Source organism: Phasianus colchicus, chromosome 5, assembly GCF_987193195.1.
Source record: "Phasianus colchicus chromosome 5, bPhaCol1.hap1.1, whole genome shotgun sequence".
NCBI classification, from domain to species: Eukaryota; Metazoa; Chordata; class Aves; order Galliformes; family Phasianidae; genus Phasianus; species Phasianus colchicus.
In genome coordinates this window covers 44,616,356-44,631,927 of record NC_143440.1, presented here as the reverse complement: position 1 = coordinate 44,631,927, position 15,572 = coordinate 44,616,356, and the positions used below count along the sequence as shown (strand labels likewise).

Here is a 15,572-nt window from a genome sequence, read left to right as displayed (position 1 = left end):
GATAATCTACAAATGGCACTTGGTGGGTAGGGGACCAAGCAGTTAAACCTCAGGTTGCAGTGTGAAGTGCTGAGCAAATAGACAGCTGTTATCTATTAGGGAGGATGTGGCTGCTGGCAATTTTTTGTCACTATCTTTTTGTCACTGTCTGATGTGAGAAAATTCTTCCTTCTTTGTCAAACATCCCCAATCTTTGCTCTTCTTGATTCTTTACTTCCTTGTTTCAGTGGGAAAGTTGGGCCCCTTCTATTTTCCTCTAGCAAAAAATGAAAGCACAGTTTGTGTACTGAGTCAACTCTCCACTTATTTTAATTAGCAAAAAGAAACCGAAGTGCCTCCATTAAAATATTTATCTAAATTTCTTAGCTCCAAAACTTTGAATGTAGTTATTTTTAACCTGGTTTCCTAGGGAAAGATGTTCCTGCAATCATTTTTCACTAACCACCCACTGTTAATAACTTCAAAAGCCTTAGCAATGATCACAAACACTTCAGGTGGGGTAGAGACGTCAGCTTTGAAATCCATAAGCTTCAGAAATGAGGACAGGTGGGTAGGAGAAACGCTTGTCACTGTGCCGGTCAGACTGCCACACAAGGCCTGGCCTGGCTACTGGATGTTGGAGGATCTGTGTGTAAGAGGCTTCATGAAGACCCTGTCTGCTGGGAAGGCAGTGTCATCATGGGGGCACTGATGGGAAGCAGGAGTCTGAGGAAATACTTTCACCTTCCTTCCATGCTGCTGCTCCTGATTATGTCTTCACTCTTCTTGACATCCTTCTCAAAACTGCACCTCTGAATTACAAGCATAAACCAGGGTAATAATGATCTGGCCTTCTGTTGTACCCTCAGACACTGCTTCTGCACTTTGTTTGGTCTGTTGCTGCAGGATGCTGTGGCTGGCCTCGGCCTTTGTCTTCAACCGCAGTCCTTGTCTTTGGCCTCAGCCCTTGTCTTCAGCTGGTACCACACAGGTACCACACGGGTTTCTTCCTTGAGCAGATGTTACACGTTCATTCTCTGATCTGGCTGAGGCCTCCTGTGCAACCAGTCTCTTGTTTCTCTTTGTCTGAAGAAAGATGGCCCAAACCACATTGTCTCTCATCCTGCTAGTGCCTCCACAGTACATTTCTCCAAGCCCTTTTACCTAAAGCCTCTGAGAGGCTTTATGAAATAGCTGTCTGCTTTCCTCAAGAGCATACCCATATAAACAGAGCTAGGCACCACAGCAGGTGTGGGTGTGCTTGAATCATGGTTGTGCTTTGGAAAACAGCTGTGGAGTGTTGTAAACAGCTTATATTAGTGTCATGAAGTCATTACAAAACCATGGTCGTGCCATCAGTGGTCTGAATGCTAAGAATATACATGTCAAGATAAAGTTGCATCATTCTATGATTCTTTTGTATCAGAACTCTGAGTTTGTTACCCAAACAAAAGCCAAATACAATAGGAAATATGTTTTTCTCTGGTTGTGTCCTTTAATTCTTTCAACAGCAAGAATAATATTATGCTACAGTGTTATCCAGTAGTGGGACTTCATTTAAAGTAAAACAAGAAAATGCAGTTTAGGAACAGCCTGTTAGCAGATGTTGAAGTGAGCTACGCAAATTATGATACAGTAGATGCAACTTCTAACAATCTTCTGATTTTATGGTACGTAAGAGGTGGAAGAATTCTGGTTTAGTTTGACTTTACTTTCTTGGGCTTCTTTGTTTTCCTTTTTCTTTCCCCCTTTTCTTTCTCATTTAGGTAGATTATCCCTCTTCAGTTTGACTAAAGGGAAACTCTTGTGGTGTGGTCTGTGTGGTGTCTGGACCCAGTGCTGCAAAATGGCACACTCAGGAAGTTACAGTCTTTGGGAGTGGCATTTTCAGCATAGATGCTTGGAGCAGGAGTACTGCTTTTGATGTATCTTCAGAGTTGAAAATGGACATAAGTTGGTAAAGCTGCTTTTCTGAGAAGTCTGCTGGTGGCTTTTGGAAAAGAATGTGCTCATCTGCCCAGGACACGGACAGGCATCTGTTTTTCAGTATGTGGGCACCTTTTATACTGATTTATTCTTCTGCTACACTGACTTCAGTTCTCTGCTTACTACATTGTTGATGTTTACTGCTTTAGCAATTAAATAATAAAGTAGTCATATTACAATTGTATTTCCATCTGCATTTTCATGGAAAAATAGTACATACTTAAGCTAATAAAAAATGCCCTCATATTCTTAATGGTTAAAATCTTCCCTGTGGTGTTTGTATTGTTAATAACTCTCAGGGCTTTACTCTTCATCATGCTACTCTGCTAGAAATAGCTTTGAAATATATAGATATACAAAATATATATTTTTCTAACAGTGAAAACTAATGTTCTGACATAATAGCCAAAATAAAGTGCCATGAAGCTATTAGCAGTAAATTGAATTTTTTTGTACGTAATTTAGTATAAACGCTGACAAACCGAAAAAAAAAAATAAAAACAACAAATCCGTACTCATTATTAATTCTGTTTAGCAGCACAGAGGCAGCAGTCGGCAAGGGTGTGCGTTTTTATGTCTGCTTCAATTGCATACTTCATTTATTCGGACATGGCACAGGCGGCTTTCTCTGTCACACGGCATCACGGGGCGATTAGCGAGTTGCGCCCCGGGGCAGCTGGGACGCTTTGCTGGGGCAGATGTTCTTTTCAGCTTATTCAGTGGCCGTTCTTGGGTTGTTTACTGTTGTCATAGCTACCTGCATTTCCATAGCAGCCGCGCTGCTGTGTGTGGAACAAGTGAATATAGTTATAAAAGGATCATATTTTGTTCTATCTCTATAACTCACCATCTGTCAACTGATTGTTGGTGATGGATTCAGAAGCCAATTTAACAATAACAGCAGCCGGCTGATGATTTTTGCTTATATTAAAGTGACAATGGATGAGGATGCGAGTAAGTTGACGCTTCGATGAAGTGCTGCCTTTGCTTTTCCCTAAAATGTGGTTTTATTCCCAGTCTTTTCTCAAACACGGCTGAAATCCTTTCTGACAAATCAAAAAGACCAAGCATCGTCTTCTCTACGTGCTCAGGTGTAGGTGTTTCCATATGCTTTCCCACTGTCCTGCTTGCTCATCTCAGTGTGTTGATTCCAAGTTGTGGTGTTGCACCTGCTTTCACAAATCCTTTGTAATGAAATCCAAATGCTCTTCACAAAATTGAATAGCAAATTTGTGAGGCTAACAGAGGCTAACATGTGCTGTCTTGCACACACCCGGATGGTTTGGTGACTTTCCTCACTGTGCTCTGCTTAGTGGCAGTATGGAGATTACATGCAAGTTTGGGGGTGAATACAGTGTGGGATCAAAGAAACATCTGAATAATGAGCTCTTCCACCATCTCACTGAAGAAGTTCGATTGAACCTACAGTTTAGCAACGGGGGCGAAAAGATTAGCCCAGTTGTAAATAATGTATTTATTGATTGATTTTTCCAGATCCTGACATTGATGCTGCCACTGCCATGATGCTTTTGAATACTCCCCCTGAGATACAAGCAGGTTGTGAGTAGATATTTCTATAGCATATAGCAACATAGACATGTAAAGTTAATATTCTCTTTTATAAGTATACAGCGTACCAGATAAAAAGAAGGATTTCATGAAGAAGTACCACTTCTTTTATAGACCCTTACACTTCCTTGACCCTTACACGAGTATAATTTTGTGCTTCGTATTACATTCATTGTTACATGAATAATAGTAATCCATAATCTCTCATGTAGAAGAGGGGTTATTGTTATTCATGACATACACATAATTTAGTAACATACTATTATCCATACTGATGGAAAGACCTGGGGCAACAGCCAGGAAGGCAGAGAGAGAAAGAGAGCAAAGGAGTGAAGGGTACATGGCATATGGTTTTGTTTTCATTTTGTTTTGATTTGACTCCCATCGTGTGAGTTACCACAGCCATCTGGATACTTTCCATTCACTTGGGCACCGTTTCAGCTCCTTCCTTGCACACTTCCTGCCTGTTTTGCTTTTTGCACTACCTGATTCAAGGCAGTAGGCAGGCTCCAGGGAGGGAGGAAAGGTCTGATTTCCTGCCAATTGAACTGTTCTTGTTCTGGGACCAGACCTGATGGTTTGTTGCTGTATACTAACAGAGCTTTGAAGATGCTCTGGCCCCTGCTGTCCTGGGCTCTGCTCATGGTGGGAGAATCATCCTGTCCCAGAGAGCTTGAGGTAGAGGTATTAGAGGAATCCATGGAGAATATTGCTTCACAAAAGCAGGGAATACGAGAGAACAAACATATCTCTGGTCAGCAAGCACGGTAGTAATGCCAAGTGACAGCCAGCTCTAAAGAATCAAGGCAGAAGTTAAAATAGAAGCCATTATAAAGCCTGTCTAGCCTCACTATTGTTCTAGCTCATGCAACCAAATCCACATTCCGGGGGAAGCCTTGGTTCGCACTTTGATATTCTGCCTGGGGAAGAGTCAATTACCATCAAAGCATCTCCTGCACAACCGAGGAAAGCCATTGTCAGCCTGCTTTGTGACTGTGCCAGAGAAATATCTGTTGAGAAACTCCTGTGGAGAGACAGTGTGATGTACCAAGAGCCTGTCCGTGCCAGAGAGGGTGGTCCTTGCCCTTCTCTCCCTCAAAGCTTTCGGGAGCTGTGAGACATAAAAGGGCAATCAATTCCAGCCCTATGTGCAAGTAGAAAAAAGGAAAGATTTTACCAAGGAGCAGAGGGTAGTGATGAGGTTAACCGAGAATGAAATGAGTGATCTTTCGAGGATCAGAAAATTAAGTAAGTCAGAGTAGTGGGCAAAATATGGGTAAAAGATTTTGGCATATAAAACAGGATAAAAAGGAGCAAAAGACTGAGTGTGTGAGAGATGAAAGAAGAAATACAACACTGTGTGCCCAGAAAAGGATGGAGAAGACACACAATAATTCAGACTTGTGTAGTAGCTGGAGAACTGTTGAGTGCAGCCATAGAACAGAGTTGATGCACAGTAACCTGCATGAACTAAGCACACACTGCAGATGTTTATGTCATGTGCACGTTTCCCAGTATCACAGGTGTTTGTGTGGAAGTGATCCAGAGACCTGGCCGCTTTCATGCCATAGAGGTGACATGTGGACTTGCAAGTGGTTTGTTGCTATTTTATTTGTAGAGGTCATTCTGAGGAAGAAAAGTGTAACTTTTTGTAATTTGACATGTCTCTCCTCCCTGTCCCCTCCCCAGTGGGCTGTTGTGTCACAGTGTCAAAAGTGAGACAGAGACAAAAGCAGGAAAGTGGCTCCTTCACTCATGTTGCTGCCTCCTTGATGTCATGAAATATCAAGGCCTTCTTCTGTGGCTTTATGCCACAGAACAGTAGACATGGGGGTCTACTCAGAAGTTCAGGGATCCTTCCAAATGTTGGGTGGAATTGGCTGAAGTCAGAAGAAAAGGTTAGGAGTGTTGATCATAACTTCAGAGGTCTTTCAAATTGTAGCAAAATATTTGTGTGTGTGAACACATCCTTGAGAAGGTAAATCAGCCCACCCTATGAATTGCAGTGAGGTCTACTTTACCATGTTAGGAACATCATAGGCAACTTAAATTAATTACTCATGCATGAATAAACAATTACATGAAAATATCACATTTAAAAATAATTGTCAAATAAAAGGCAAGTGTGCTATAAAAATTTCATAGCGATCCTGAGCATCGTATGGAAGATCACAATTCATTCTCTGCTCTGCTAGTCAGTAGTCTGTAAATGAGCCTGTGAATTATCAGTGTAGTAAGCATGCTGATACTGTTTGGTGTCTTGAAGATTTGAGTTTCTGCTTGTTCTATCAGACTGCACTATCAGGCATGTGCTCAAGTCATCAGGGCTGCAGAATGCCCCCTGCTTTGAAGACAAGGTTGCCTGTAAGAGATTTGAAGAGGGAGGCACATTGCTTACAGTTTGGCCACGAGTGTTAAAAACTGACTGAAAACACCCTTTGGATATGAGAGTCTGACTACCAATGTGCCACTTACTTCAGCAGCAAAGATGGTCAGATGGAGGCAGAACCTGCTTGTAATTTCAGAGTATAACAACTTGGCAAGTCCAGAAGTTTAAAAGCCCAGTCCATTAAGGTGTTCATCTGTCCTGAAGACATGTAGAACATCTTTGTGAACCGTGGATGTCTTCATGGCACAGTCTGAACTCGTGCCTGTGTGGATGATTGCACACATTGGCTTTTTACTTTGAAGGCATCTCCTTGAATTAAAAGCTGCCTTCCCAACAGGATAAAAACTTGTGCTTCTCTGGATGGCGTGGATGCTAAAAGTGTTTTGGGGATAAAGTTAGATACAGCCATCACTCAAAGTCATATTAAAATTTATTCTTTTAATGTGATCTGTCAGAAAGGAATCCTATCTTGGTGGCGTTAGAAAATCCAGTCTATACTAGTCCTTCCCTGTAACAGACTGATTAATTAGCTTTAGGTTTTAAGTGGCCATTTAAAATTATTTATGAACATCTCAAAGACTGCTGACAGCCACGCAGGAATTTTAAAATTAGCTTTAGTTTTTATATGAATTCATGAAATTGTGTTTGAGCTGGCACATTGCTCAGCATTTGCTTCAATCACATTGTGCTTTCATTCTCATGCAAAAAAAGATTGCAAAATAAAAGAGTAAAACACTGCTATTTGGATTTTTTTGTTGTTTGTGGAAGTTTTGCTTTATAGACTTATGAAAGTGATTGTTTGTGTTGCAGTTATACTGGGTTGTTGACAAAGTAATGTTGGCTTTCTAACCTGTCCAAGTTGGCAAGTTTCATTCCTGGATTGTGGTAACACTGGCATCAGAAATTTCTGAACAGTTTCTAAAATATTAATACCTTACCATATTTTTATGAACTAAATAACTGGAGATTGTAAATAGAGACAGAAGTTACAAGTAGCCAGCTTTGTGCAGGATTCCACCGAAAAACACAATCCAACTGGCAGAAGGGACAGCTAGAAACATAGTTTTAATGTTTATTTTTTATTTCAGTTTATGGAAGTCCTTGCATTTCATTAAGTTTTGTATTATTTGATTATGTTTAAAAAAAAGGAACACCTGTCTCCTTTAGTAGCAGTTATCACATGTTATGAATACTTTGTACTTCATTAGTGGTGGAACATGAATATTCATGCCATGATACATGACTTGCATTAAGAGCTGTATTTTTACCTGGAGGGGACTCAGTTTTGGCTGGGTTGTTGTGGGCAAGTTGTGCCCAGTGGCTGGGCCTTTGTTCTCTGACGAGTATCTGGCTCACAGAAGGGCCAAGGGCAAAGATAGGGAACAAAAGTGATGAAGCTGCATCTAGAAGCTGTGGCTTCTCAATTAGTGAAGTCTACAGGTTATTTTGTATGACTGTTGAGATGTTCAATACTTCACATCTTCACAGTGCCTTGGATGTGAGTGCTACCAGCTGGCACTTCCAGTGGCGTATTGTCCTCAGCTCCAAGGTTGTATCATCCTGGCATGCTGTTTAGGCCTGCCAAACTGTGTTTTGCCGTGAAGAAACTGGGCATAGCGTTTGGTAGTCGTGTTTGGACTTCCTGAGGTTCAAGTCACTGTTAGCATTTTAAGTAGCAATACTTTTTTCATCAGTGGGATTGTTGTGAACTTGAAACAATTTGCTCAATTTGCAAGAACCAGTAAAAGGTAGTTGTGCATAACCTATTGTTGATAGTAATGGTGGTGAAACACACCAAAGTCAAAGCATTACACTGAAGATCTTAATGTGAGTTGCTCCTGACTCAGCCATCATAGACATAGCTTTGAATTCCGGATTAGTCCTTTGCATGTTGCTTTATGATTTGGGAATTGCACACCAATGCAAGCATGTTGCCCAAGCTGCAACTTAATACTACACACAGCTGTAAGCTGCTTGCAGGTATGGTTTGGGAGGAAACCAGGAAACTCCAGGAGAGTGCCTTCAGCTCCCAACATTTATCTTCCAGTTTGTTTCTACTCATCCAGATTAGCTAGAAAGTGACAGCTTTCAGGATACTTCATGGCACTGTTTTTAGAGTTGGTTTTTTATTGGAGGCTGAAATGCTCTACTAAGGATTTTTGGGAAGATAGAAAAATGGAGTTTTGCTGGGCACTTTTTAAAAGGCAGGTTTTTCAAGGGTGAGATCTCTGTTTTGGAAACCTTTCTTCTCTCAAAGCATCTATAACCCAGCATAAATACATTCAGTACATCTTAAAGTCAATGGGATGAGAAGAAATTCTTAAAAGAGGTCTATTTCTATACTAATAAAAATGTATCTCAATGAAATTCAGTTTTTAAGCGAATGCAAGTGGATTGGATATGTGGGATATATATTTACAGAAATGAAGGAAAAAATGATATAAAATTGTCTTAAGAGCAAACAGAAATGCTGTGAATAGGATCAAATAGAACATGCTGTCTTCTCAGTGCAGTTTTATTTATGTGAAATTTGTTAACTGCTGTGTTCTGTTTGAAAGCTTGTGGACAAATTACTTGTTATTGCCGATGAGGCAGCTTCCAGACTTACTTTTTAGATCAGAAAATGATAAATCATAGACAATGAAGTATTTCATAAAGCTGTTTTTGCTGACAATTCTGTAACAAAGCAAAAATTGGAAAAGCATTTTCATTGGGTTGAAACTTTCCATTCCATTCAATTTGAGGGGAATGGCATCCTCAATTTCTGTTAATGCAGATTCTGTTTTTTGACTTTTGGTTTTTCAATATTATGTCATTAAGATGAAGAAACGAAATTGGAGAGAGAACTTGCTGTTCTGATGTACTTTCTTCCTACTACCTGTATTTTGATTTAGCAGTATGTTTTGTTTGTTTTAGGGAATTTCAGGGCTGGGGGACTGTTAATTTTTATTCCATTTCTGAGCACAAAAATATTTCACTACCAGTCTCTGAATAAGTAGCGCTGTTGTTAACCAGTTCTAGTATCACCAAAATGGTTGGCTGGCATTTTTTACTTAATGGAAAAAAAAAAAGAAAAAAAATAGCTCTAAAGATTAGATTATTTTTATTAAATGCTTTTACTTAAGGTATGAATGTGGTAGAATTATCAGGACACGTTTTTCCCTCCATGCTCAAATTTTTGTTTAGGGTAAATAGCTGGTTGGGTGCATCCTCGATTTGCAGTTTGTTAGGGTTGCAGATTGTGGAATCTGAGTTCTAAAAAAAATTCTCTTAAATAGTAAAATAGAACATGCTAGGGAGACAGCATCAAATTTATGCTTGGGATAAGAGAGCTGGAGTGAATAAAGTTACGCATTTGGCAGATAATGTTTGCTTCTGGCAATTTCTGATGTCCCATCAATTACACATCATCAGCAATTTCCTGTTTTCAGTTCTTGTAGCCTGAGATAAAGTATTCTGCTAAACGCTGTCCTGGAAGAGGAACTGGCAGAAAGAAGCTAAAGCTGACAGATATTAGCAGACATTCAGTATCTCTTGCCTATAGTAATTTCTTCCATGCTACATGAGATGTCTCAGGGAAGAGAGGCTGACATAAACGTGCGTGCCACATGATGACAGGAGAGGCAAAAGAAACCAGTCTGTCCCAACAGAACACCACCTTCGTGCTTTGAAAAGTTCACTTTCAGTAAAAACTCATTTTTCCTCACTACTCTAACAGTTGGCTACCTTGAGCTAGAGAGTTTAACAGAGCGTGCTTGTTTCCCAGATGATGCAAAGAACATGTCCGTTACCCTTTTTCTTATTAATTTCCTTAATTGACAACAAGTTATTTTCAATGCTGATTGAACTTCTTCGTGCCAACATTTGACCAAGAAGTTACGTTCCTTATTTAGTGAGGAGTTGGAGTGTCAGTGTGTCTGCTGACACTTTCTAATGAGTATTTCCTCCACTATTTCTACTTATGTTTTGCTGATTTGATACACTGTGTGCTGAACAGTCATATCTTCAGAGAAAGACTCAGTCTGACCTGGGTTTGGTTGTTGTGAAGGGCTTGGTCAGGGTTGTTAGCTCAGCTGGATGGAAGGAGTTTGTTTCTGACACACACACTCTGTGAGATTACAGGTGTCATCTGCCAAGGGCTGTGATGAAGGAAGTCCCACAGCTTGAGACATTGTACTTAAGAATATGCGCAGAGTTGGAACAGTCCTGCACCAGCTGTGGGGTGGTCATGCAGCCACCGTGTTATTTTCCACCTCCGGCTGCTGGGTGCAGTCTGCAGAGCAGCACTGGGTTTTTGTATGGTTCTGTTGGATCTTTTTAACGTTATCTAACATTTTGATGGATTCTGATTATGGTATGTTCTACCACATGACATTTACTTTATTGTCTGTGAAACCTGTTAATGTAAAAGTTTGCTGTAGAGTATAAAAGACAGAAAGATTATTTCCTCCTTGGAGAATTTCATAGATGTAGCTCTGATTTTTGATGTTAGACGTATTGCTTTTCTGCAGTCAAGCACTAGAGACTTGAAATTCCACCAAATTCTGTTCCAGTTGTGGAATTTCACCAGAATAGAGTAAGATCAAAAATCCTTTGCCTCCTTAATGCAACAGATTAGAGGCGAATTCTCTGTATGGGTTATCTCTATTTACTCTAATTGAAATATTTCTTGGGTTTTAAGCTTTCTGGGAAAGAAATGAGATCCGTTGCCTCTTTCAGAACAAAGCAGTGATGGAAGCTGAAGGGTGAATAATGATTTTATTCTTTCAGACCCTTCAAGTTTCACTAAGAACATTTTATGAAAGAAGAAACCTTTTATCAAAGAGCTGTACTGATCTTTTTGCATTGTTTTTTTGAGTTGTATTTCTCAGACATCACCATCTCTAGGCGCTCACACAGAAAAGGTGTAAATTACATTTCACACTTCTGCCCAGGAATGTGGAACCATGTAACCTACCTGTGCCTTTGGTTAAAGAAGCATTACAAAAGAGGACTCTGGACTGGATGGTGTTAGTACACACCAACACTGATTTTTGATATGGCTTATAGTAAATTATTTTACCTCCACACCTTGAATTTTCAATCTAAAATATTAATAACTAACCTCAAAGTATGGTTTCAAAACTTAATTAAAGCTAGGGAGGCACAAATTTATCTTTGGAATGAAAGCTCTACGTGTTTTCCAGTAAATAATCCAAAAGCCCACAAAAGTGCCAATGAGTGAAAATAATTCCTTGGATAATCAGTAACCATCTTCCTACAACCTATGCAAAGGCAGGGATAGTATCTGGGTATCAGGGACAACATATATATTGGCAGTTTGTAGGTATCAACAATTTAAAATAAATTACTGTCATCTTTGGAGGGATGGGTGTTGATGCTGCTTGAAATGCAGTAGGTAGCAGTCACACAGTGCCATGCCAGCTGTGTGGGTAACCTAGAAATTAATAACTTCTGCTGCTTCATTGTTTTGATCACCACTGCTTTTCTATTTTATGTCAAGGATGCTGTAGAAACTCCTTTACCAACAAGTTGTGTTTTTTTCTTGCTGGTTCCAGATGTTTACAGGAAAGATACACTGCACTATCTAGGTTTCTCCTGTGGTTGATCCCTGGCACACAGCCTTTCTGATTGTTTGCATGGCTTAACTAGTGATACAGCAGTACTGCTGCATTGTAATTCAGAGAGTTTTGGGAAACAAAAAGAGAAATGAGGACCAGTATCACTGCACTGCAAGCTGAAATAATAACTGAATTCTGAGTATTAATTTCAGTATTCAGAGCTGTGGTGTACTTAAGAAAAAATTAAGGCTTCTTTGGCACTAGAGTACTGTTGAAGTCTTTGGATGGCACACTGAACAGACCAGGTGTAACTGAGGTGAATTTCATACGTAGGAATAGATACCAGTGTGTCAGGGGTCTCTTTGGGGATAGTTCCAAATGGCAGTAAACTTCTTTTTATTTTTTCTTTTTTTCTTCTCCTTAGCATTTGTTAATTACTGAAGGGAAGAGGTCAAATATGTTTGTGTGTTCAGACTGGAATCTTTTTAAATGTGAAACTTTTGAAGAGGTCACTCCCAAGTAGCACAGCATGACTTATGGATGGAGGAATGGTGTGAGTGTATTAATAAATACAAACTCCAAGCTACAAAACATGGTGTACTTTATGTACATAAGAGTGCAGAAAATTGAAACTCTGAGAAAGCCAAGAAGAAAAGACATGACCCAATGGTTTTGCAGTAGTGATGGGTAAGAGTGAACAGGATTTTTAAAAGAAGCAATTTTTTAAAGGGGTGTCAATAAGGCAGAAACAGGGAGAAAGAAGAAGGACTGAGATAAGTATCAGCTAATTTTGCCAACAGACTGGGATAATTAAGTCACTGTGGAAAGAACAGTTTGGGCATCAGGGAGTCTGTTGTTCCTTTTCTTGCAGTAGAATTGCCGATGTGTTTGCTTTGAAGTTGTGTACGTATATTTATTTAGTCAGGACACATAGCTAACTGACAAGTGAGTGTGTGTGTGCATGCCTAAATGGTTTATTTCAGTTTAAAACTCTATGGTTTGTATCTGAGTAAAGATGAAATTACCATATCTCTCTAGGTCAAATTTCTTGGTTCGTTTCTTTTAAGGGGGCTTTGTAAATACACAGAAACTGTACTATGTCGTGCAGAATGGAATCTGTCCCTCTTGTAAGCCTGCTGGGAAACGATACCCATTGGAAATTATATCTTTTTGTTGATCTTTAGATATTTAGCAAGATTATATGTTACTTTAAATTTGCCCATTCTGTGTGTTTTCTGTTAGACGTATCCTTAAGCAGCTCATTTCACTTTTATAATGTTGTTTTGGCCTTCGTAAGGTTATGCTGTGAAACATTCCTCTATATTATTTACAAACCCAAACACAGGAACATTGAAAGCCCCAAGTGAAGTGTACATGATCGATTTCTCATAATGTAGTGCTGGAAGAAAATGTGCACAAAGTAGTGAAGTATAAATAGCAAAAAGTGATTTTAAAATTATTTTGGTCATTGAAAGCTGACCCTAGTTGTTACAAAGTAGGTTCTGTAATTTTGGCCATTTGAGTCTGTACTTAAGCACCTAAATATAAATGACCTATTCTTCAGAGGTTCTCAGAAGCAAGGGTGGTATCACACAGTGGCAGGATTTGATTAAGGGGTGATGTGCTCTCACCAGCAGGAGAAAAGAAGATTATTTTCCCAGGACTAATCTTTGTGGTCTGGAATGAAGCAAGGTGAGCGTCAGGATACAGGAAGGGGAGCGTGGCTCTGGCTTGGTGTTGATAGGTACCTCAGCAGCTTAAAAATAATGTGTTTCTAGGCCTGGATGTATTTCTCTGCCTCAGAGCTCACTAACGTTTTTGAGTATGAGCATTTGAAGTTGGGTGTGTGAAGTGTGTACTTTGATTCTTAGGCTGAATGAGTTTTCTAGTCACTCTGTAATTTGCGTAAGTACAACCTTTGAAAATAAAATTCTGTAGTTGTTTGTATTTATTTAATATGTATTTTTATAGTATCTATATATTTAAAAATAACACATACACAGTAATTCGGACATTCCCCATTAGGGGAAAGTACGGTACAAATGCTGACTTTTAGTAAGGATTAGAAAAACTGACTGATTATGGACATTAAAGAAGCATGTTTGGGTGAAGGCTATTAGTGGTTTCTGTTCAGTCTGCAGAGATTTAACAGTTGTGCAGTTATGACCAAGTCCCTGATAAGTGCTGTGTTCAGTAGTCCTGCAGCCCAAGGAGGAAGAAGAAAATGCTGAGGACACAGAAAAGCACCTCTGTAGAAATGAAGTACTTGGATATTGGTTAAATTCTTACTGGCCAGAGCTGCAGTGCCTGATGCCCAGCCCAGTGATGAGACCCCAGTGAAACCTCCTATCCCCAGTGGCCAGTGTCTTTGCCCCTCACTGAGGCCTGTGAACAGGCTGCATGCTGCAGGTACCTGACTGCTGGCTGCTTACATTCTGCTGGTCTGTAAAGGGTCATTGATTCTTACAGTAAATGGAAGTTACATCTATGCTCAGAGCTGTTTTTGACTCTTAAGCACATACATTCCCAGAAGAGCTGTGATTATAAAACCAGTGATTCGGTTGTACAAGGAATGATCTGCAGCAACTAGGTCAGGCAGTGGCTTCCACAAGCTACTTTATCACTAGTTGCTGTCAAAATATTTGCTATGAAGATAGCATTGAAAATAGGATGGCATTCACAAGAGTTGAGATGAGGTGCTGGAAGGTAAGCAGTGCACTACGCAAGCGTCTCCAATGTTTTCTCAATTCATTGAAAAGCTTAACTTTCACGTTTTGCTCACACACTTTGCCGATGTTTTCTTTAAAAGAAAAAATATACTCTTTTTGTTTTCTAGTTCCTCCAGGAGTGATACAGAATGGAGCTCGAGTTCTGAGTAGAGGAATATTTCCTGGAGCCAGGCCATTGCCAATCAGCCCTATAGGAAGCATGGCTGTTGCAGTAAGGTAAGAGTGGCTCATTGTGAGATCTTTATGGAATAGATTATTATTTTGCAGATAATATACTATTATGCATAAGCTTGGAACATGAGGAAATTTACTGCTTGCTAGTACTTAGAAGATTTTAAATGAAAGAAACCCTTCGCCATCCAAAACTCACTGCCATTCTTTGCAAGATAGTCATGGCATTTCTGTCTTATTTTAAAAAGGTGTGTAAAGAACATCATTTTGTTTTCACTAGCAAGTTGAAGGCAGCTTTCTGTAAGAAGCTCCTCGGGTGGCCTCTTTTTCTTAGTGCAAATGTGTTTTCCTGCCCCCACCCCCTTTAAAGCCAGTTTCCTGATTCTTTTTTCTGGGATTAAATACCTGTAGCTGTTATTTTGTTATTAATGTAGGTCTTTGTGCTATGGTTTCTTTCATTACAGATTCTATTTCAAGGTTATACTGAGACATTCAAGGGTAAAATGTTGTTTGAAGATCCTCGACTTTTTTTCCAGAAAGCAGGGCACTAAGGGACATCTAGTGATGGCAATAAGAACTGTGGTTCAGTGGCTTGCTTTACTTAAAGTAGTGATGGTTTATTGTTGCACGAACAATTCGCCTCAGGTGTAGCTCCATTTTCTGTCAGTCACAACAGAGAATAATTCCGTCAAGTGTGCTGCCAGTGCTCTTTCAAAACTCACATTAGCGGTAAAAGCCATTCCAGCTCAGGTAGTTGGATATTCTGAGTGGGATTTCATATTCAGTGCTGGCACTGCTTTGCTGGGCTGTTCCAGTTGCACACTGATCTCAGTAAGTGGTTGCAAAGCAGTGAAATGAAGGAGCTTGATAGCTACTTGTTCCATCATTATTTACTTGGGATTTTTTTCATTGCACTTTATTTTTTATCTCTTTTCAGAATTACTGTCTAGCTCTTTGGGGATAGTTTTTACATCCAAAAAAATGGAGAGAGAGAGAGAACCTCGAATGTTCATGTAATCTTGATTACTAAAAATGCAGAGAAGGAAAGACACTAACTTTGATGGGTAGCTGCTTCAACTTTTTTTCATATTTGCTATGCTGTAGAGATAAAACCCTAGGGGTCATCCCCCAGAAGTCTGCAGTTTCTCTCCATCTCACTTTTCTGCTGTCTGGTCTTGCTAGCAGTAG

At 39.7% G+C, this 15,572-nt stretch overlaps 1 protein-coding gene across 11 annotated transcripts in view; it reads left to right on the top strand.

Annotated features, from left to right (window-relative positions):
- The window catches only part of FOXN3 (forkhead box N3), a 228,412-nt gene that overhangs the window by 196,883 nt on the left and 15,957 nt on the right, over positions 1-15,572 (top strand). For 9 of the 11 annotated variants that reach the window (XM_090141498.1, XM_090141497.1, XM_090141496.1 and 6 more), the window contains 2 exons: positions 3,460-3,525; positions 14,321-14,429. In XM_090141498.1, the coding sequence (XP_089997624.1) occupies positions 3,460-3,525; positions 14,321-14,429 (175 nt within the window). The remainder of the gene's footprint in view (positions 1-3,459; positions 3,526-14,320; positions 14,430-15,572) is intronic. The other 2 variants (XM_090141500.1, XM_090141503.1) reach the window with 2 other exon arrangements.